Source organism: Tachyglossus aculeatus, chromosome 15 (genome assembly GCF_015852505.1).
Source record: "Tachyglossus aculeatus isolate mTacAcu1 chromosome 15, mTacAcu1.pri, whole genome shotgun sequence".
Taxonomy (NCBI): Eukaryota; Metazoa; Chordata; class Mammalia; order Monotremata; family Tachyglossidae; genus Tachyglossus; species Tachyglossus aculeatus.
Window position 1 is genome coordinate 16645276 of NC_052080.1, and position 23567 is coordinate 16668842.

The 23567-nt window shown below is 48.3% G+C and overlaps 1 protein-coding gene across 2 annotated transcripts; it reads right to left on the reverse strand.

Annotated features, from left to right (window-relative positions):
- Positions 1-15162: 15162 nt before the first annotated feature.
- Positions 15163-22998, reverse strand: LOC119937685 (Golgi apparatus membrane protein TVP23 homolog B-like). 2 transcript variants are annotated; one of them, XM_038757269.1, is made up of 7 exons: positions 22949-22998; positions 21500-21579; positions 21068-21212; positions 19148-19237; positions 18145-18276; positions 16972-17100; positions 15163-16329 (listed from the first exon to the last, which is right to left on the reverse strand). In XM_038757269.1, exons 1-7 carry the CDS (start codon positions 22958-22960, stop codon positions 16303-16305), a joined length of 615 nt encoding a protein of 204 aa, XP_038613197.1. In that variant the 5' UTR covers positions 22961-22998; the 3' UTR covers positions 15163-16302. The 2 variants fall into 2 exon arrangements, with proteins under 2 accessions (XP_038613197.1, XP_038613196.1); XM_038757268.1 differs by having other exon boundaries at positions 15163-16332.
- Between the last annotated feature and the right edge of the window lie 569 nt (positions 22999-23567).

Here is a 23567-nt window from a genome sequence, read left to right on the forward strand (position 1 = left end):
TGGTGGAAGGGGCGGGAGGGAAATGGGACGCTGCTAGGGCCTAGAAGACACTGAAGCCACGAAGGCCCAGCTGCTGCTCACTGAGAGTTTCCAATCTAAAACTGTAGACCAAACAAACATGATTAAAGATGTGGCCCTCATGAACCCACAGCCGTTTATTTGGAAAGAAAACTCTGAAATAAAAAAGTACCTCGGGGGCGTTTCAAATGTCGGCTGAGGTTTGGGAAGGAGCGGGTGGGCGGTTGAGGAGTCGGAGAAGGGGCAGGGAGGTGAAAGACATAAATAAAGGGCAGGGGGACAGATGAGGACCTAGGATGTGGGGGAGAAGGGGGTGATCCTCTGCACTGGTGAAATGATGGTTTTGCTGTGTGACCCCCGCTGAGACATTAAATCTCTCTGGTTTAGCTGGAACTATAAACCAGAATGTGAATTTCCAAGTCCCTTGTTTGCTTTGACCATAGCCTGCTAGCACTTATTCGGTGCCCATTCTGTTTGGGGGGGAATGACAAAGCAATTCCCGGCTGGAAGAGAGGGTTCAGAAGGGCAAAGTGAACCGGGAGAGATGACAGAAGGAATGGATTAGTTGATGTGACCTTCCCTTCGCCCCCGACTCCTTCTGAAACCAACTCTTGTGTATTGTACTCTTCCAAGTGTTTAGAACAGTGCTCTGCGCACAGTAGATGCTCAATAAATACCACTGATGATAATAAAAGTTGACAGCACTGTCGATATTCTCCCGCTTGTTACAATCATGAGTTTCTCCAATAATAAAAAATAATTGTGGTGTCTGTTAAGTACTTACTATGTGCCAAATGTTGGGATCAATACGAGATCACCTGATCAGACCCAATCCCTGTCCCTCACGGTCAAAAGGGAAGGGAGAGCAGGCATCCTCTAGACTGCAAGCTTGTTGTGGGCCGGGAATGTGTCTGTTGATTGTTGTATTGTACTCTCCCAAACGCTTAGTACAGTGCTCAAATGCTCAAAAAATATGATTGACTGACTGAATCCTCATTTTACAGATGAGGAAAACGGGGCATAGAGAAGTCAAGTGATTTGCCCGAGGTCAGCCAGCAGATGAGGGGCAGCGGACCAGGGATTAGAACCCAGGCCCATGCTCTTTCAACTCAGCTACATTGCTCCTCAAGAGAGCCTGTCTACCTGATTCTGAGCTGTGGGGTATCGGGGTGCAGGGGGATGAATATCAACTGCTCCCAGCGTGAATTCTCCTGGCCAGGGGGTGGAAAATGTAGAAATTCATCCGTAAAATGGGGATTAAAACCTGTGAGCCCAAAGTGGGACTGTGTCCAACAGTATTTGAGAAATGGCCTGAGGTGATGTAAGCTCTTTCTGGGCAGGGATCATGTCCACCAAATCCATACCATTACGCTCTCCTAAGTTCTTAGAACGATGCTCCACACACAGTAAGCGCTCAGGAAATACAACTGACGGAATGAATCACCTGTGACCCAAGACCTTCCAAATTAGGAGGAAAAAGGGGGAAAGTTGCCCCTTAAGCATGAAATTCAGTGAAGCAGAATAAAGGCCCAGTTTCCCCATGGACTCCATTCCCCATCAATCAGTGAGCACACAGACACACACACACACACAAACACACAGAGAGAGAGGCAGAGAGAGAGAGAGATCCAGTTAAGAAGTTAGTCACAGTGAATTCTGGCTTCAGAAAAACCAACTAGGACATCCTGTTCAGATGGAAAGAGGACGGGAAGAGGGGACATGCGCACGCAAACACACACACATACACCCACAAACTCACAAGCACACTGTGCCAAAAGAGAGGAGAATATAATAAAAGTTCCTCCGGGGACTGAAAGACCGGAATCTCCGTAAGGGGCTGGACTGGAAAGGAAAATTTGAAATAGATCACGCGTCCCACCGGTTCCCAAACAACGAGAGGTCAGACAGTTCAGGGGTTTCTAAGGAATCAGATTTCCAAAAGCCAAGCCGGAAAGCCGAGGTGACTCACCGTCTCTGGGTGACACACCGGCCAGGGAGGAATCGTTGCCTCGAGAATGAACATCTTACAGTGAGAAGCGTCTCTCCCTGTGGCCACGGGCGCTGTCGGCCCAGGCCGTTGTTGATAGTGTTGTGGGGAGAGCATTGGCTTGGGAGTCAGCAGGTCATGGGTTCGAATTCCTGGTCCACTGTCACTTGTCCGCTGTGTGAGCTTGAGCAAGTCATTTCACTTCTCCGGGCCTCAGTTACCTCATCTGTAAAATGGAGATTGAGACTGTGAGCCCCATGTGATACGGGAACTGTGTACAACCCAATTTGCTTGTATAGTAAGTGCTTAACAAATACTATAATTATTTATTATTAGAGAGACGGGCTTCGGCATTCAAAGACAATGCTAAGGAGAGTGACATTTTTCTCAGGCTTTTTTTAAAAATGGTATCTGTTAAGTGTTTACTATGTGCCAAGCACCGTACTGAGTGCTGAAGTAGATACAAGTCAATCAGGTTGGACACAGTTCCTGTCCCACTTTGGGCTCACAGGTTTTACGCCCCATTTTACAGATGAGGTAACTGAGACATAGAGAAGTGCCTCAGTTGCCTCAGGCTTAGTCGGCATGGCTTTGGACAGACCGCACTGGCGAAACTGGGAGAAATGGGAAGGACGAAGGAAGGAAAGTGAAGAGAGCAAAATGTCCAATGGAGTAGCATCCCCCCTACCTGTTTCTTCTACATATATAAACATGCGTGGAGAACATGCCCCCATACGCACATATGAGAGCGCTGACCAGAAGCAGCGTGGCTCAGTGGAAAGAGCCCGGGCTTTGGAGTCAGAGGTCATGGGTTCAAATCCCTGCTCTGCCAATTGTCAGCTGTGTGACTTTGGGCAAGTCAGTTAACTTCTCTGAGCCTCAGTTCCCTCATCTGTAAAATGGGGATTCATTCATTCATTCAATCGTATTTATTGAGCGCTTACTGTGTGCAGAGCACTGTACTAAGCACTTGGGAAGTACAAGTTGGTAACACATAGAGACGGTCCCTACCCAACGATGGGCTCACAGTCTAGAGACAGACATCAATACAAGTAAACAGGCAATGATATAAATAAATAAAATTACAAATATATACATAAGTGCTGTGGGGTGGGTGGGTTCATTCAATCGTACTTATTGAGCACTTACTGTGTGCAGAGCACTGTACTAAGTGCTTGGGAAGGACAAGTTGGCAACATATAGAGACGGTCCCTACCCAACAGTGGGCTCACAGTCTAGAAACTGTGACTAGACTGCGGGTTGGGGGGAGAGCAAAGGGAGAGAGTCAGGGTGATAGAGAAGGGAGGGGGAGATGGGGAAAAGTTGGGCTTAATATGGGAAGGCCTCATGGAGGAAATGCCCCTTTGAAGCTGTGGGGGAGGAAGAGTGATTGTCTGGGGGATTTGAGGAAGGAGGGTGTTCCAGGCCAGAGGTAGGACGTGGGCGGGGGTCGGAGGCCCAGTGAGGAGGTTAGCACCAGAGGAGTGAAATGTGTGGGCTGCGTTGGAGAAGGAAAGAAGGGAGGTGAGGTAGGAGGGGGCCAGGTGACGGACTGCTTTAAAGCTAACAGTGAGGAGTTCAAGTGCAAGGATGGATACAAGCAATTCATGTTGGACACAGTCCCTGCCCCATGTGGGGCTCAGTCATCATCATCATCAATCGTATTTATTGACCGCTTACTGTGTGCAGAGCACTGTACTAAGCGCTTGGGAAGTACAAATTGGCAACGTATAGAGGCAGTCCCTACCCAACAGTGGGCTCACAGTCTAAAAGGGGGAGACAAAACCATACTAACAAAGTAAAATAAATAGAATAGATATGTACAAGTAAAATAAATAAATAGAGTAATAAATATGTACAAACGTATATACATATATACAGGTGCTGTGGGGAAGGGAAGGAGGTAAGATGGGGGGATGGAGAGGGGGATGAGGGGGAGAGAAAGGAAGGGCTCAGTCTGGGAAGGCCTCCTGGAGGAGGTGAGCTCTCAGTAGGGCCTTGAAGGGAGGAAGAGAGCTACCTTGGCGGATGGGCAGAGGGAGGGCATTCCAGGCCCGGGGGATGACGTGGGCCGGGGGTCGATGGCGGGACAGGCGAGAACGAGGTACGGTACAGTCTCAATCCCCATTTTCCAGATGGGGTAACTGAGGCACTTAGAAGTGAAGTGACTTGCCCAAGGTCCCACAGCAGACAAGTGGCGGAGCCAGGATTAGAACCCATGACCTTCTGACTCACAGGCCTCTTGCTCTATCCACTACCTCATGCCGCTTCCTAGTAGTCAGTCAGTCAATCACATTTATTGAGCGCTTACTGTGAGGACAGCAGTGTACTGTGAGCACCCCCCCCGGGACAACCTGATCACCTTGTAACCTCCCCAGCGCTTAGAACGGTGCTTGGCACATAGTAAGTGCTTAATAAATGCCATTAAAAAAAATTCAGCCATCCTTCCAAGGAACAGAGAGCAAAAGCAGTATCTTGAGTAGATGGCAAGACAAAACAGCTCCTGCTTTATCTAAAAGCATCAAGAAGCACTCGCCTTACCTGGTCCTAAAGCTGCTTTTATTTAGAGAAGCAGTATGGCCGGCTGGAAAATCAATCAATCAATCAATCAATCAATCAATCATATTTATTGAGCGCTTACTGTGTGCAGAGTGCTTGGGAAGTACAAGCTGGCAACATATGGAGATGGTCCCTACCCAACACTGGGCTCACAGTCTAGAAGGGGGAGACAGAGAACAAAACCAAACATATTTACAAAATAAAATAAATAGAATAGATATGTACAAGTAAAATAAGTAAATAGAGTAATAAATATGTACAATCATATATACATATATACAGGTGCTGTGGGGAAGGACATGCACAGGCTCAAAATGCACAGGCTCGCCTTACCTGGTCCTAAAGCTGCTTTTATTTAGAGAAGCAGTATGGCCAGCTGGAAAATCAATCAATCAATCAATCAATCATATTTATTGAGCGCTTACTGTGTGCAGAGCACTGTACTAAGCGCTTGGGAAGGACAAGCTGGCAACATATGGAGATGGTCCCTACCCAACAGTGGGTTCACAGTCTAGAAGGGGGAGACAGAGAACAAAACCAAACATATTAACAAAATAAAATAAATAGAATAGATATGTACAAGCAAAATAAATAGAGTAATAAATATGTACAATCATATATACATATATACAGGTGCTGTGGGGAAGGACATGCACAGGCTCAAAATGCACAGGCTCGCCTTATCTGGTCCTAAAGCTGCTTTTATTTAGAGAAGCAGTATGACCGACTGGAAAATGCACAGGCCTGGGAGCCAGAGGACCTAGATTCTAATCCCGGCTCCTCCACCGCTCCGCTGTGTGACCCTGGGCAAGTCACTTCACTTCTCTGGGCTTCAATCTCCTCAGCTGTTAAAATGGAGATGCAGTACCTGTCGTCCTTCCTACTTGGACTGTGAGCCCCGTGAGGGACAGGGACTGTGTCCTACCTCCTTAATTTGTATCTACCCCAGCCCTTGACAGATAGTAAGCGCTTAACAAATACAATAATACTAACAACGATAAAGAAAAGCCAAGCTCCTGACGTGAGCTGAATTCTTCTCTATTTGAAACAGTGCTGGAGTCTGCCCGGGATAGAGGGTTGTGGTCTGGGAATGTGTCTGTTTATTGCTTAAACTGTACTCTCCCAAGTGCTTAGTACAGTGTTCCACACCCAGTAAGTGCTCAATAAATAAAATTGAATGAATGAATAAATCATCTCCCTGTTCTGTTTTACTTCCCACCCCATCCATTGGACCCTGGCGGAGGCCCGCCCTTCGGAATAAGAGAAAGTGGAGACTTCGTTAATTGGTTGAGTTCCACAGAGAGATAAGGTCTTGGGTCAAGGGTGATTCACTTCATCAATCGTATTTCCTGAGCACTTACTGTGTGCAGAGCACTGTACTAAGAGCTTGGAAAGTACAATTCGGCAGTAAAGAGAGACAATTTCTGCCCACACTGGCTTTACAGTTAATTCATCCGTAAAATGGGGATTAAACCCCGCGAGCCCAAAGTGGGACTGTGTCCAACAGGTTTTGAGAAATGGCCTGAGGTGATGTAAGCTCTTTCTGGGCAGGGATCATGTCTACCAAATCCACACCATTACGCTCTCCTAAGTGCTTAGAACGGTGCTCCGCACACCGTAAGTGCTCAATAAGTACCACCGATTGATCGATTGACTGAGGTGAAGCAGCGAGAGCAACTGAAATGGAGAACCAGGAACGAACTGTGTCGGTGAAACGGAAGCCAGGGGACGTGGTCAGGAGAAGGGAGTGGTCCGAGGAGCCCCAGGCAGGCTGGAAATCAAGGGGGATTTGGATAAGGTACATTCCCCTAGAGTTGGAAAGGAGAAGGTTATGGTGACCTTGGAGAGAACAGTCTCAGTGGAGCGAAGAGGGCGGAAACCAGATTGCAGTAGGTCAAGAAGGGAGTTGAAGAAGAAATGAAGGCAAGGGCGGATTTGAGCCATTGGAGGCGTTTGGACTGGAAGGGAGATTGGGCCATGGAGAGTTATGCATTCAGTCTTATTTATCGAGTGCTTACTGTGTGCAAAGCAGCATACTAAGAGCTTGGGGAAGCACGATGAATCAACAAACAGACACATTCCCAGCCCTCAACGAGCTCAAGTGATTCTAGAGAATTTGGGACCCAAAAGAAATCTCACTCTGATCCCGGAGTCGTCGAGAGTCTCACCCTGCCCCGTGCCAGCCTCCAATCACCTCTTCGGCAAGGAAAGTGTCCAGGTCGGCGTCCCCACCTGGGGTTTGGAAAGTGTCACAAGGGGCTTCCGAACGAGTCTCAGCCCCCAGACAATTCTCGGAACCTGAGGCAAAGACACAATTTGGAGATTCCATTTTATGCTGGATACCCATCACTTGGTGCTAATGCCCAAAAAATGGCAACATCTAGCATCCCAAGTGCTTAGTACAGTGCTCTGCAGGCAGTCGATCGTATTTATTGAGCACTTAATGTGTGCTGTACTAAGCTCAATAAATATGATTGACTGATTGCAGCACACTGTACTAAGCGCTTGGGAGAGTACAATACAATAAACAGACACATTCCCTGCTCGTGACAAATTTACAGTCTAGAGGGGGAACACAGTAACCTCTCAACAAAGACGATTGATTGATTGATTGATTGACTGCTGACAAATGAAAGGCCCATAATGGGGCAATCAGCGAGAAGCATTGTTCTCTTACGGAAAGAACTCGGGCTTGGGAGTCAGAGAGGACAGATGAGGAAACTGAGGCCCAGAGGAGGCAAGTGATCTGCTTAAGGACACCCAGCAGACAAGTGGCAGAGTTGGGATAAGAAGCCAAGTCTCCTGAGTCCCGACCAATGCTCTTTCCACTATGCCGTGTTGCTTCCGCTTTTCTCTGTGGTGACTTTTCCCTTTCTCCCCTCCACCAGGAACGCCGGGGGCTGTGTCACTGCTACCACACCCTAAGCCCATCCCTGTTCAATGAGAACTTCAGGAACACTCTGAGCTTCACAGGAAATTGATGCAGGCTTCAAAGAATAGAGATCACACCCAAATGGAAAAAGAGGAGACAAGCCACATATTGTGGAGGGAAACCATAACAAGACATTGCCTACCAGGGTCAGAGGGGGCTGGAAAGTTGTAAAGCGGCTAAAAATATGCCCGAGGATGAGGACTCTTTTTAAGAGTAAGTTTTTAATAAACTTTCCTGACTCAGACAAAGCTATTCTGCAACGCTTCCCGAAAGAGAGCAGCAATTTCCTCTCCTTTCCGTGCCACCATTTCTGGAAGTGACATAGATTATCGGAAACTCTAAGGACTTCTTCGACCGTAACGTTGGAATCTGTAGCTCTTGACATTTCCAAAGTAGAAGGTGGAAAGTTCCTTCCCCTCCTCCAGGATGGCTGATTTGGAATCGGTTATTTTTGTTGGTTTGTTTTTGTTTTTGTTTTACGGTATTTGTGAGGTGGTTACTGTGTGCCAGATCTTGTTTCAAGTGCTGGGGTAGATACAATTTCATCAGGTTGGACACGGTCTCTGACCCACCTGGGGCTCAAAGTCTCAGTCCCCATTTTACAAGATGAGGTAACTGAGGCCCAGAGAAGTGAAGCGATTTGCCCAAGGTCACACAGCAAAGTGGAACAGCCGGAATTAGAACCCAGGTCCTCTTGACTCCCAGCCTGCGCTCTTTCCATTAGCCCACCCTGTTTTTCAGCATTTAAGTAGCTACTGCTGCAGGAAATTCATTTCTCATGTAGACTAGGAAGTCATCTGCTTTGAGATAAGGGCCAGTGATGAAATGTCCTGCTCATAGACTATCAGTTTTAATAAGAGACAAAGAAACTACCACAGGTCCCAAGAATTGGACCGTAAAACCCTTCTTCTCCCGAATTTCCACTCCCACTCCGTAATGAGCTGGGCTTCAGAGCAGGGCCTGTTACACCAGCAGGATTCTCTCTTCCAGGGGAAGAAATTCACGATAGACAGCTTTTTCCAGGCTCCTCCAGGCTCACAGAGCCCTTTTAACCACCAATACCTTTACCCTTCAACGTGTCCTCAACCATTCTGCCTACTTATTCCTGGGCCATTTAAGAGCACGGGAATGGGAGTCAGGAGACCTGGGTTCTAATCCTGACTCTACCACATACCTGCCGTGTGACCCCGAGCAAGTCACTTCACTTCTCTGTGCCTCAGTTCTGTCATCTGCACAATGGGGATTCAATACCTGTTTCCCTCCTGCTTAGACTGTGAGTCCCATGTGTGACCTGATTATCTTGTATCTACCCCAGTGCTTAGTACAGTGCTTGACACGTAGTGAGCTCTTAACAAATACCACAATTATTATTCATGGTCTCTATCCTTGCCTTGCTTAGCTGTACTATTCCTCCTGAAACATTCAGCCCATTCATGAATAGCACTTACTGAGCATTTAGACTGTGCAGACAATTTAGAGGAGGACTCCTGATTCGGTAGACACGGTTCCTACCCTCGAGACAGTCTCATTTCTTTTTTTTTTCTAGATCGCTTTATGTCTGTAATAAATGAACATACCCACCCCTAGAGAGATATGATCTCTATATCTGGCTGCCTCCATAATCCGAAGTGATGTTAATGATGGCAAGATTCAGCCTAAACCTGCGGTTGCGGTCAAAAAGACTTTTGTGCGCCTGATAATCCGTTCCACACGATGTGCTCGTGATGTTTTGTTGCCTGTCTCTGATTTTCCCAGAGCCCTCTGCTCAAGGAAAGAGTGACCCCCCTCCAGAGTGCCATCTGCCAGGCTCTCTGCTGCTGTTCTTCCAAAATGCATCATACCATTACCCAACGGCAAAAGCTTCCATCACCCTCTAATCCCAAGCATCTGAGTTACTGCGGGAGTGAGTCATCCCGGCAGATTTTTTACTCAGATTTTACACATCCGCAGCCCCCGCCCCGCCCCTCTTCCACCCCGCGAGGAGGGCTACTGCTGACTTCTCCTTGGACTCTGTTCAGAAGGATGAACTGTCCCTGAAATGGCTCAGAACCCAACCCTCCTCTTTCCCTCTGGGTCATGTTAGGGCTACCCAAGAGGAATGTGTTTTGGCCCAGGGGATGGTTTCAAGGGAAAGCCTCATTTCAGCCCCAATAACCCATGGGACCCACCTCATGCTCAGCTCCAAACGAGAGTTCCGTACGCTGTGGCCGCGGAGACGTAACAGAGAGACGCGCGTGCTCGGATGAGGCGGGGGCCATTAAACCGCTGAGGGGTCCATGGGAAGCGCTTAGACTTTTTTCCCCTCTCAGCCTTGTGGTTTGTGTGTTTGTAGACATGGTATTTCCAGCCTTGGTTCTTCCCCTCCGGCTGGCAGCACTTTCTTTTCTTCTCCGCTCGTGGTTTCTTCCAGAACTTTCTCTCCACCTACTTGGCTTCTGCTCCGTTCCTCACCGCGTCCCCTTCTCCGGTAATTTCTGGGCGGTCTGCTGTTTCTGTCGGCTTCGTCGGCCTCTCTCTGACCTCCTCAATTAGGCCTTTCCATTTCTGCTACGGTCGCTTGGATGTGGCGGGGTTGGAAGACCGACGAAGGGGGTGGGAAGAAGCCGGGATGTTTGTGCTCACAGGGGTAGTTCTTCACCTGTCGAGTCACCTATCAATGAGAAGCGACGTGTCTTAGTGGGTAGAGCACGGACCTGGGCATCAGAAGGACCTAGGTTTTAATCCCAGCCCAATGTCCCTCGGACTGTAAACTCACCATGGGTAGGGAATCATCATCATCATCATCAATCGTATTTATTGAGCGCTTACTGTGTGCAGAGCACTGTACTAAGCACTTGGGAAGTGCAAATTGGCAACATATACAGACAGTCCCTACCCAACAGTGGGCTCACAGTCTAAAAGGGGGAGACAAAACCAAACATACTAACAAAATAAAATAGAATAGATTTGTACAAGTAAAATAAATAAATAAATAGAGTAATCAATCAATCAATCAATCAATCAATCGTATTTATTGAGTGCTTACTATGTGCAGAGCACTGTACTAAGCGCTTGGGAAGTACAAATTGGCAACACATAGGGACAGACCCTACCCAACAGTGGGCTCACAGTCTAAAAGGGGGAGAAAAAACCAAACATACTAACAAAATAAAATAAATAGAATAGATATGTACAAGTAAAATAAATAAATAAATAAATAAATAAATAGAGTAATAAATACGTACAAACATATATACATATATACAGGTGCTGTGGGGAAGGGAAGGAGGTAACATGGGGGGATGGAGAGGGGGGCGAGGGGGAATGTGTCTGTTTATTGTTGCATTGCGCTTTCCCAAGCGCTTAGTACAGTGCTCTGTACACATTAAGTGCTCAATAAATACGATCGAAAGAATGAATGCTGTGTGACCTCGGGCAAGTCACTTCACGTCACTGGGCCTCAGTTCCCTCATCTGTAAAATGGGGATTAAGACTGTGAGCCCCACGTGGGACATGGACTGTTTCCGACCTGATGAATTTGTATCTACCCCCGTGCTTAGTACAGTGCCGGGCACGTAGCAAGTGCTTAACAAACAGCATAAAGAAATTAAAAAACTAAAAATTCAGGCTTTGGATCATTCTGTTCAATCTTGGGTTTCCACCCAGATGCCAACCCTCTGACTGCCCACTGTTTCTAAGAAACCTAATGAAGGGGGTTCTGAATGGAGGGTTTTCAGAGACCCAGGGAAGGGTCTCTGAAAAATAAATACCTGTTCCCTCAGCTGCCAAACCCAACCAAAATCAGTATCAGAACCAAGTGAATTTCCTGACAGTTTACCATGACATTTGCCTCTTGCCAGATGGGGCCACTTTAGCCATGTTACTTACCCTCTCTATGCCTCATTTGTATCATCTGTACGATGGGGTTTAAATACCCGATTTCTCTCTCTCTTTGACTTATAATAATAATAATTGTGGTACGTGCTAAGTGCTTACTATGTGCCAGGCGCTGTTCTAAGTAGATAGAGCACGGGCCTAGGACTTGGGTTCTAATCCCCGATCTGCCACATATCTGCTAGTTGGGTTCTAATCCCAGCTCTGCCACATCAGCTGCATGACCTTGGGCGAGCCACGTCCCTTCTCTGTGCCTCAGTTACCTTATCTGTAAAAAGAGGATTAAGATTGTGAGCCCCATGTGGGACAGACACTGAGTCCAAACCGGATTAACTTGTATCGACTCCAGCGCTTACAATAGTGTCTGGGACATAGTATGCCCTTAACGAATACCATTAGAAACAAAAATAAATAAATTTTAAAAAATAAGAAGAGAGGATCTTAGGGGCTGGATAGATTTTGGCCAATCCGAGCCCTGAATTGTTGCACTAAACCTATCGCGTTCAAGGGGGGAATTCCAAGTTTCCGTGCAAGAAAGCAAACCAGGATGGTGGGTTACGTAACTGGTTTCTCTGGTCTATTGCTGCCTTCTAGTGCCTCTAGAACTGAATTACTCCAAGAACGAAGAGAGTCCGAGCTGTCAGAAATAAATAATAATAATAATTAGGGTATTTGTTAAGCGCTCTCTATGTGCCAGTCACTGTACTAAGCGCTGGGGAAGGTACAAGCAAATCCAGTTGGACACAGCCCCTGTCCCATGTGGGGTTCACAGTCTCAATCCTAATTTTACAGATAAGAGAACTGAGGCACAGAGAAGTAAATAATAATAATTGCGGTATGTGTTAAGTGTTTACTATGTGCCAGGCACTGTTCAAAGAGCTGGGGTAGAAGCAAGCTAAGCAGGCTGGACACAGCCCCTGTTCCACCCAGGGCTCATAGTCTTAATCCTCATTTTACTGGTGAGGGAATTTAGGCACTGGGAAGTTAAGTGACTGGACCAAGGTCACACAGGAGACAAGTGGCAGAGCCGGAATTAGAACTCAGGTCCTTGCTCTTTCCACTGGACTACGCTACCACTGATTGATAAAGGAAGCTTTGAGAAATCAATGTTCCTTTTTTTTTTAATGGTATCCGTTAAGCGCTTACTACGTGCCAGGCACTTTTCTAAGCTCTCAGGTAGATACAAGCTAATCAGGTTGGACACAGTCCAAGTCCCACATGGGGCTCACAATCTTAATTCCTATTTTATAGATGAGGGAACGAAGGCCCAGAGAAGTGAAGTGACTTGCCCAAAGTAACACAGCAGGCAAGTGGCGGATAGGCAGAATTAGAACCCAGGTCTTTCAGACTCTCGGGCCCGGTCCCTCTCTCGCAGGCCTGAATGGCAGGCTCTGGGAGTGAGCCTGAATTCCTGATCAAAGAACAGGAAACCAACTGCACACAAGGGACGTGCTAAGGAAATGGTTAGAGTTCTAACCCGGGGCTGACCAGCTGGGCGAATGCGCGGCACTTAAATAGTCTGCCCAAGACAAAGCCCGTCTAACCTTCCACCAGCTGAAGGAAGCACCGCCTGATGGGAAGACTGTTGCTCAAGATCAAATGCGTTTGAAGAATTGCGCAGGAAGCCGGAGTGATTTGGAGGCAATATGGAAGCTCTAAGATAGGAAATGAGTTTCCAAAACCAGGAAAGGGCTGGCACTTGCCGCTCGGAATGCTAAAGAGACCAAACGGCTTAGACGCTAAATTGCAGAAGCGTCTTAAAGGTAAATTCAGGCAAACTTTACAAATACACAGTTGATAAGTCACTGAAATGTTTGCGAAGGTTACGAAGTGATTGGATTTCTTTAGATGGATGACTGGGTGTAATGGAGAAGCAGCGTGGTTCAGTGGAAAGAGCACGGGAGGTCATGGGTTCGAACCCTGACTCTGCTGTCAGCTGGGTGACTTTGGGCAAGTCACAACTTCTCTGGGCCTCGGTTACCTCATCTGTAAAACGGGGATTAAGACTGTGAGCCCCACATGGGACAACCTGATCACCTTGTAACCGCCCCAGCGCTCTCTTCACTGTTCGATTAAGTTCATAAAACCTCATAAATGTCCTATTCTGGGTGTCCCCAACAGCTCAGCTCTGTGTGTATTTTTGCTAGATGTTTGTATGTTTCCGTCTGCTCCACTCACACGAATATTTTTCCAGGCGGCAAATCCTCCCCCGCCTCGCCCAACACAAAGAGGGTCTGATGAGAACCATCTGGAAAATCCTTTATTAAGTGCCCCACTGGAATCCCAGGGCAACAGAGGAAAAAGCGAGAAATGAAAGACCGAGTGTTAGCATCCCTAGGCCGCGCGAGGACACAGACCTGGAGCAGTCCTGTCCGGCTGCCCAGATTCAAAAGCGCTCCGTGGCAGCCGGGCTTCGATTCTTCCCGGACCGTGTCCGCGGGCGACGATCGGAAGCTCCGGGCGTCTGAGGAGACCCTATTTTCGAAGGGATCGACGGCGTGCAGATGGCCACGCTTTGCTGCGCTCTTGGATTAGAGGGAGGACAGGATCCGGCCAGAGAGTAGTTTATAGTCCAGTAGCTGCTCACCCCAGGCCCCTCCCCGGCTCCTGGAGATGAATTTTTGGCTCCCGGATGGCGGTGGTTGGGGATGGACTTCCAATCGCTCGGGTAATCGGGGGGTTTGAAGTGAATTAATTGAAGCCCCGGTGACAGTGCTCATCTGGGTTCAGGCTTCTGCTAATCATCGTGTCCGGGCATGAATCGGGAAGGGGGATGGGAAGGGCATAGGGGCTTCCTGGTGTTCTGTCTAAATTGTGGAGGACAAAGAGACAGCTTTCCCCGGCCCCACAAACTCCAGAAGAACCACCACTCTGCTGACAATCACCTTCCTCTCTCTCCGCTCCCTGACCCCCACCCAAAATGCCAGACTTTCTCAGTGACCACCAGCTTGGGGTGACATTATGTGAATCACCAGGGGACCGCTTTTGCCCCAGAAATGGCCCCCTGAAGAACCCCGGGACAATCTCTGCTTTCCCTTAGCCAAGTAGATGCCCAGGAGGGCATTAGCTAGGATTTCCCCCCCGAAAAGCTACCAGTCCCCACCCCCAGGCAGTGAAATCCTGACTCGTACAGCAGGGTAGAGTATCTGGAAATCCCTTTTCACATCCCCTATCGAGGAATCTTCCTGGACAGCACTGACCAACTGGTCGATTTAACTCAACGGACATACTTGCTCTTCCCTTATCAAGAAAACCGTCCTCCCTTTCTTTTTGTTTTGTAATACTATTTAAGTGCTTATTATGTGCCAGACACTGTACTAAGTGCTGGCAAATACACAAGACAATCGGGTTAGACGGCATCCCTGTCCCACATAGGGATCAGTCTTCACCTGTATTTTATACATGAGATAACTGAGGCCCAGAGAAGTAAAATGTCTTGCCCAAGGTCACACAGCAGAGAAGTGGCAGAGCCAGGATTAGAACGCAGATCCTCTGACTCCCGTGCCCATGCTCTTTCCACAAGGCCACACTGCTTTCCACAGAGCCAGACCGGCTCTAATGGCTGTTTCCATACTTATAATCACATCTTGCCACTTTCCTTATCTGTAATTTATTTTCACGCCTGTCTGCTCCTCAAGACTTGTTGGCAGGAGCCGTGTCTCCCAACTCTACTGTACTGTACTCCCCTGAGCACTTAGTACAGTGCTCTGTACCCGGTAAGCGCTCAATAAATACCATCGACTGCCTGATTCATCATCGGTTGCCACTGCTCTAATAAGGACAGTTTGTCTGATTAGACCAAGCTTAATTTTATTTATAAATATATTTACAAAAGGATCTATTGTTCCAAAGAATCCTAAAAATTTAGTGCCAGAGCTTATAGGTCAAAACAGTGGATAGTTTAAATATATTGCTTTATTATAAGAAACACCTGAAACCCAAACCTGTGATTTACAAGTCCCCATCATTCTCACGAACAGAAAATATAATTAAAATAAGACACGCCCTCCGAGTGTCTCGTATGTCAGATATTTAAGGGTTCAACCCTCACCCTAACATAAATATAACACACTCCTCAACAGTTTGGAGATTACAGGCCTTTGAGATGACCAAATCTCAATCAGCGCCTCAGAGGATGAGACAAGGAACGCGCAATTAAACTTTCCATGTCACTTGTGACATCTAAACGCTTCTGCTAAATCTGCAGGTTGCCCCAAAACAGAATCGATATAGATAGCAAGTATTTGTTTGGTGCCCATGGGGTTCGTGGAGATCTCCAACGGCGTTTTCCAAACACGCTGTTGTCTACTCCGGTTAAATATCCTACAGGCTGGCTCATTTGCAGAATTCCACTGCAAGAAGTGTTTTTGTGGGTGTGTGTGGTGTATAACTCCCCTGCAAGTGGAAAACCAGTCAGCCAGCCTTTAACAAATATTCTGGATATCTGAAGAAAATTCCCCTCCTCTAAAGGAACTGGGATTCAAGACGTTCTTTGAAGCTGACGACCTGAAATGATTCTTTTTTCTAAGGTTACTTTTCCATCAAAAGGCCTTCCGGGTACACACTCAATTGTACGTGAGTGAGCATATATTACACATGAATACACCCTAACACGTGGGCACATCTGTGCACTTACATACACCCACACCGACACACATTTTAAAAATTAGACCAAGCAAAATCTGAGTCATTTCTATACTTCCACCACTACAGCTCTTAGAGTCCAAATCGTCTGAAAACTAAAAATTTGCCATGAAAAACTGAGGCCAATGAGCCTGTAGTTCCTTAAAACAACTTAAACTGGGAAATGGGAAGAAATAGTACCCCCCCGTCCCTTGAAAAAGCCCGACTACAGCCATCTGTACAGGTCCAGAAAAAATGGGACAATCTCTTCGTTGTCGGCCAAAACCGGATTTGTGCATTTTCCTTGATTTCAAGACGTCTCACTGTCTTGAGTTGTCTGCTGGGGATATGAAACAGCATTAGAGGGGAGCGACCCAATTCATTCCTAGCCAGCATTCATCCATTCATTCATTCGTATTTATTTAGCGCTTACTGTGTGCAGAGTACTGTACTAAGCGCTTGGGAAAGCCCAATACAACAATAATGACTTCTATAGTGACGCCTGCCTACTTGTTTGGTTTTGTCGTCTGTCTCCCCCTTCTAGACTGTGAGCCTGTCGTCGGGTAGGGACCGTCTCTATATGTTGCCGATTTGTACTTCCCAAGTGCTTAGTACGGTGCTCTGCACACAGTAAGTGCTCAATAAATATGAATGAATATAGTGCCAAGTTCTCCACACACTATTGCTGTCATTTTTTTTAAAGTGGTTTTTGTTAAGAACTTCACAGTGCCAAGCACTGTACCAACGCTGGGGTAGATACGAACTAACCAGGTTGGACGGTCCCCGTCCCACACGGGGCTCATAGTCTTCATCCCCATTTTACAGAGGAGAGAACTGAGGCCCAGAAACATGAAACCTCACAACTAAGGAATTCTATAAGGGGACTAGGTGGGCACCATCGAGACACTGGAGGGGCCAGGTCTAGGGCGGGATTCTCTGCTTGCATCCAAGAAGCCCTTCTGGGCGGAAACCACCTTACTTGTCTCAGGAACTGCTTTCCGAGGTAAGTCGTGGCGATGCTGGTCAGATTCTTTTTGCTGCCCACTTTACACCTGATGTAGCCGTACAGGTTGGCTCCCTGGAGGACCACGCCCATCGTCACCACCGCCTGAGGAGAAAAACCGCACGTCACCACAAAGAAAGGCCAACCCGTCCCTCCACTGCCCCGCCGCTCCAAGCCGGACGGAAACCGAGGCAGAGGAGACGCCGCCTGGGCTCCTGGGGCTGTCCCCCCGGTGCGGCTGCCTGGGCCCAGAGGGGGACGAGGGGGCGGGATGGGCATGAGGGACAGTAGCTGAAGGCTTTGGTGATAGAGCAGCCTAATTGATCGATCAATCATTGGTATTTATTGAGCGCCTACTGTGCGCAGAGCACTGTACCAAGGGCTTGGGACGGTACAACGCAACAGACCCATTCCCTGCCATCAAGATAAGCTCAGAACCAGGGGGGCCGACTTCTTTTGAGCACGGGGGCTGGATGGGGATTTGCGGGTGGGGGGGGAGACGAGGCCAGGGAAGGGACAGGTTTCAAAGAGATAACTGGCCAGAGAGCCAAGCTTTTCGGCCTTGACTGGAAACTCTGGGGTCGTCTTCATCAATTCAATAGTATTTCCTGAGCGCTTACCGTGGGCAGCACAGTGTACTAAAAGCTTGGGAGATGACAATTCAGCAAGAAACAGACATATTCCCTGCCCACAATGAGCTTATGTTCTAGAGGGTGGGGAGACAGACGTTAAGATAAATAAATACGTACGTAAGTGCTGTGGGGATGCTGGGGGGCAGGGACAAAGGAAGCAAGTCAGGGTGACGCAGAAGGGGGTGGGAGAAAAGGAAAGTGGGGAGCTTAATCAGGTCTGTTGGAGATGTGCCTTCAGAGAGTCATTGCCTGTCAGATTTGAGGAGGGAGGGTGCCAGGCCAGGGGCAGGACGTGGGCGGTGAAGTAGGCAAGATGGAGGCACGGCGAGAAGGTTGGCATCAGAGAAGCCAAGTGTGCGGGCTGAGTTGCAGTAGCGGAGTAGCGAGGCAAGGTGATGGACTATCAATGGTGAGGGGGAGACTTGGGATGGGCAAATTCGAAAGCCCGGCTCAAAAACGCCGACCCCAAGCCCCCCAAGCCCACACAAGTCCAACCCGTCACCGCATGCGAGCTTACCAGCCATTTCACTTTGAAGGAGAACAGGGCGCTGAAGGCAAACACCACCCACATGATGGGACAGGTGATCAGCCCTAGCCAAAAGATCCGGGACTCCGCTTCTGAGGTGTTCCTTTTCCCCTGGGCGGACACCTAAAAGAGAACTGGAATTCAACACTCCGTTTGGTGATTGCGTTGCTTTGTGTGGGGTGAGGAACAGCAACCGGGACCCAAGTGCAGAATTTGATCCACACTAGAACCCAGGATGCAGGGAACCACATCCGCTTCCTATATCGGGAATGTTCCGATGGAAATGGAGAAGCAGCGTTGCCTAGTGGCTAGAGCCCAGGCCTGGGAGTAAAAAAGGGCCCGGGTGTTCTAATACCGGCTCCACCACTTATCTGCTGGGTGACCATGGACAAGTCACTCGACTTCTCTGGGCCTCAGCTATGTCATCTGTAAAATGGGGATTAAACCTGTGAGCCCCATGTGGGTCAGGGACCGTCCCCAACCTGATTAGCTACCCCAGTGCTTACTACAGTGCCTGACACATAGTAAAATACCATTAAAAAAAGAAATGGTCTGACCCAGGTCTCCACGGGGCAAAGCTAAGCTAACAGGATCGGTCTTTTATACAAAACTGATGGTTTGGGAGCCCTGGCCGCTACCCCCTACCCGCAATTCTGTTTCCCCCGTTTGCAAATACTAATATTTGTATTAGTATTAGTAATTGTAATGGGGTTCGCCTACATTAGACCACAGCTCCTAGATGGCCGGGAGTATATCTCTTACTTCGGCTAAACTTGTGTGAGCGTTCAGAACAGTGCATTGCACACCCTGGATGCCCAATGAGTACCATTACTTCTAGTACTTGCTGCTTGGCCTAAGTTGCCCAGCTCTCCTGAAAGGATTCAGGCCTCTCAACCTTTGGAGCCTTCTGGCCCTTGGGAGACCCTTCGCGAGCTTGACCAGCTTTACAGGAGGTTGGCGAAGGGTGAGAGTGGCAACGGAAGCAGCTTTTTACCTTCCGGGCTTCAAAAACCCAGTGGCTCTTTCCATCGTCATCAACCTGGTTCCACCACCGCAAGCCGACCATCAGCCTGCCTGTGACGTTCTGGGAGGGTGGAAAAGACCAAAAGAAAAAAGAGAAATCATCTGAACCACCATCGGCCCAAATCTCCGGGGAAATAATCCAACAACTACACGTCCCTCTTCTCCCTGCCCAGCAGATGGTTCCTGGATGGGGCTGTCCAGGGGAAGGGGAGACAGATCCTTTTGGGGTTCCCGAAGATACTAATCAGGGTTCCCCCCACCAATTCATTACTTTTCTCCTCCATCTTTTCTTCCACTGCTCTCCCTCCAGTATCCCGGCTTTTGCCCACGGTCTTTAGATGTGTTTCTTAGTTATCCTCCGCTTCAAGCTTAGCGTCCCACAGGCCTTACAATACCATCCCACCGCAAGCCGGGGGGGAACCTTCCCACACCGAGGCCGATGGCAGGGGGCATGGCCTCCACTCTTGGGGCTGGAGAGTGGGTGGTCTCGAGCCTGATTCCCCGGCGGAAAGGGAAGCCCCCACTTGCCAGCTGTCAGGGGGGCAACCTGCCCTTCCGCACGGCCGGACAGTGGGCAGAAGCAGCTCCCCTCACATCCCGAGTCAGGATGATCCCTTCGGGGAGAACTTTTTCCTCCCTCCCGGAGGAAATGGGACTCGCAGGGCTGCTTCCCTGGAACTAACACTGTTCCTCTTTCTCTGGGCAGGCCCCCTTGATGACAAGCCCCCCATGAGGCCAGGGACCGGGAGGTGAAGGAGACTTTGTGGGCTAGTCTCCGTTGGCACCACCCGATCCCCCCAACCCCCGACATTTCCTCACGCTCTAGCCTTCGGATGCCCGTCGTCGGAAGGACGTTCCTTAGGTTTCCATGATGACCTCCCCAAAACGCTCGGGGAGATCTTCCGTTAGGGAAGAACTCGGCGTGCAGCGCTTCACCAGTGGGCAGAGCTTATTAAAGGCTGGCGTTAAGACCTCTCCGGCTCCCAGCTGCGTGACTTCGGGCAAGTCACTTAACTTCTCTGTGCCTCAGTTCCCTCATATGTAAAATGGGGATTAAGATTGTGAGCCCCACACGGGACAACCTGATCACCTTGTATCCTCCCCAGCGCTAAGAACGGTGCTTTGCACACAGTAAGCGCTTACCAAATACCAAAATTATTATTACTAGTTAGTCTGTGAGACCCAGGTGGGACAGGGACTGTGTCCAATCTGATTACTTTAGGTCTATCCAGGGTTTATGACAGTGCTCAACACACAGTAAATGCTTCCCCATCCCCCCCACAGCACCTGTATATATGTTTGTACATATTTATTACTCTATTTCTTTATTTTACTTGTACATATTAATTCTGTTTATTTTGTTAATATGTTTTGTTTTGTTGTCTGTCTCCCTCTTCTAGACTGTGAACCCGCTGTTGGGTAGGGACTGTCTCTATATGTTACCAACTTGTACTTCCCAAGCGCTTAGTACAGTGCTCTGTACACAGCAAGTGCTAAGTACAATCGAATGAATAAGTTTGGTTGTTATTATCAGTATTAATAATTATCATTATCACCAAAATAAAATCCTCTTCCATAGCAATAACCTTGCCAACCAGACTGTGTGGGAGGCTGAAACTTTTTCTTATGGTATTGAAGCGCTTACTATATGTCAAACACATGTTCTAAGCGCTGGGGTAGATACAAGTTAATTAGGTTGGACACCTGATTTGCGTGTATCTATCCCGGCGCTTAGTACAGTGCACACAGCAAGGGCTCAGTCGACACCGCTGATGATGGCGAAACGAATCCCCAAACCCCCTGCAAGCTAAATGCACCTTTAAAGTCACTCACCAAATCTTTCATCTAGTCATTCTCACACTGATTTAAAAACGCAAGCAACTGGCCTTACCTTCACGGCCCAAAAGTCGCACGACAGCAACAAGATGATGGTCACCATGCAGGCAATAAAGCTGCTGCTCAGCAATTCACACAGGAGATAAACAATGATCGCACTCACTCGGAAGAACAAATGGAAAAATGAAGCCACTGGATGTCTGGAAACGAGAGCACAATTCGAACCATGAAATTGCATTTTTCCCCAAAGAGGTGAAACCCGGGAGAGGAGGGACGCTATGGGGGTGACGGGTAAAAAAGCAATTCCATTCTTTTAAAGCAACGCTGAGGTCTTAAAACACAGCAATGAGTGTCTGTTTGTGGGGTTAAGCCAGTCTTTCTATCATTTGTGATTTTCAGGACAGCAAATTATCTCTGTAGCTGTCCAAAGTGTCAGCCTGTCTGAGGCTGAGCCGACCTGGGCTCCCAAATCCGCTTCTGTTCATACCTGATCTTTGACTTTGGCCGCCGGACCACGTCGTCGTCGGCATCGAACAGGGACACATCTTCTGTGTCTTCGTTGCTGTCCTGGGCCAACAGGGAGATAGATCCGTCACCCGGAGTAATAATAATAATAATAATAATAATGGTATAGTAAGCACTTACTGTGTGCATCAAGCACTGTTCTAAGTGCAGAAGGTAGACACAAGCTAATCAGGTTGGACACAACCTGTCCTCCCAGTCTTCATCCCCATTTTACAAATGAGGGAACTGAGGCCCGGAGAATAATAATAATAATAATGATGGCATTTATTAAGTGCTTACTATGTGCCAAGCACTGTTCTAAGCGCTGGGGAGGTTACAAGGTGATCAGGTTGTCCCCCGGTGGGCTCCTAGGCTTCACCCTCATTTTACAAATGAGGGAACTGGGGCCCAGAGAATAATAATAATGATGGCATTTATTAAGTGCTTACTATGTGCCAAGCACTGTTCTAAGCACTGGGGAGGTTACAAGGTGATCAGGTTGTCCCTCGGTGGGCTCCTAGTCTTCATCCTCATTTTACAAATGAGGGAACTGAGGCCCAGAGAATAATAACAATAATAATGATGGCACTTATTAAGCGCTTACTATGTGTCCCAGACTTCATCCTCATTGTACAAATGAGGGAACTGAGGCCCAGAGAATGATAACAATAATAATGATGGCACTTATTAAGCTCTTACTATGTGCCAAGCACTGTTCTAAGCGCTGGGGAGGATACAAGATGATCAAGTTGTCCCCGGGGGGGCTCCCAGTCTTCATCCTCATTTTACAAATGAGGGAACTGAGGCCCAGAGAATAATAACAATAATAATGATGGCACTTATTAAGCACTTACTATGTGTCCCAGACTTCATCCTCATTTTACAAATGAGGGAACTGAGGCCCAGAGAATAATAATAATAATGAGGGTATTTATTAAGCGCTTACTATGTGTCAAGCACTGTTCTAAGCACTGGGGAGGCTACAAGATGATCACGTTGTCCCCCGGAGGGCTCCCAATCTTCATCCCCATTTTCCAGATGAGGGAACTGGGGCACAGAGAAGTGAAGCGACTTGCCCGACGTCACCCAGCTGACACTTGGCGGGGCAGGGATTTGATCCCATCACCTCAGTACAGCGCTTGGCACATAGTAAACGCTTAGCAAACAGCAGTATAATTACCTGAAAGGCATTTAGTTTGTCAGCTGTGTCACCTTGGGCAAGTCAGGTCACTTCTCTGGGCCTCAGTGACCTCATCTGGAAATGGGGATGAAGACTGGGAGGCCCCCGGGGGACCACCTGATCACCTTGTCACCTCCCCAGCGCTTAGAACAGTGCTTGGCACATAGTAAGCGCTTAATAAATGCCATCATTATTATTATTATTTATTGCTAGGCACGTCCGCGCGGCCGGTCCTGCCAAGGGACCCCTCACCTGCCGCCCCATGACCGCACTCCGACCATTCACTTCCGGGTCACGCCACGTCAGCGGCGCCACTTCCGGTCGCGCCAATGGCCGCTGATGTTCCGCCCCTCAGTGGCGTTGCCATGGCGACGTCACTGTGGGACCGTCCACGCCCCTTTCGTGACGTCACTCGGGGCAGGGCCTAGCGCGTAGTGATGATAATAATAATAATAATATTGGCATTGGTTAAGCGCTTACTATGTGCAAAGCACTGTTCTAAGCGCTGGGGAGGTTACAAGGTGATCAGGATGTCCCACCAGGGGCTCACAGTCTTCATCCCCATTTTACAGATAAGGTAACTGAGGCTCAGAGAAGTGAAGTGACTTGCCCAAGGTCACGCAGCAGACATGGGGCGGAGCCGGGATTCGAACCCATGACCTCTGACTCCAAAGCCCGTGCTCTTTCCACTGAGCCACCCTGCTTCTGTGATAATAATAATAATAATAATAATAATAATAATAATAATAATATTTGTTAGGCGCTTACTAGAGAAGCAGCGTTGCTCAGTGGAAAGAGCCCGGGCTTGGGAGTCAGATGTCATGGGTTCTAATTCCGCCCCGCCGCCTGTCAGCTGGGTGACCCTGAGTAA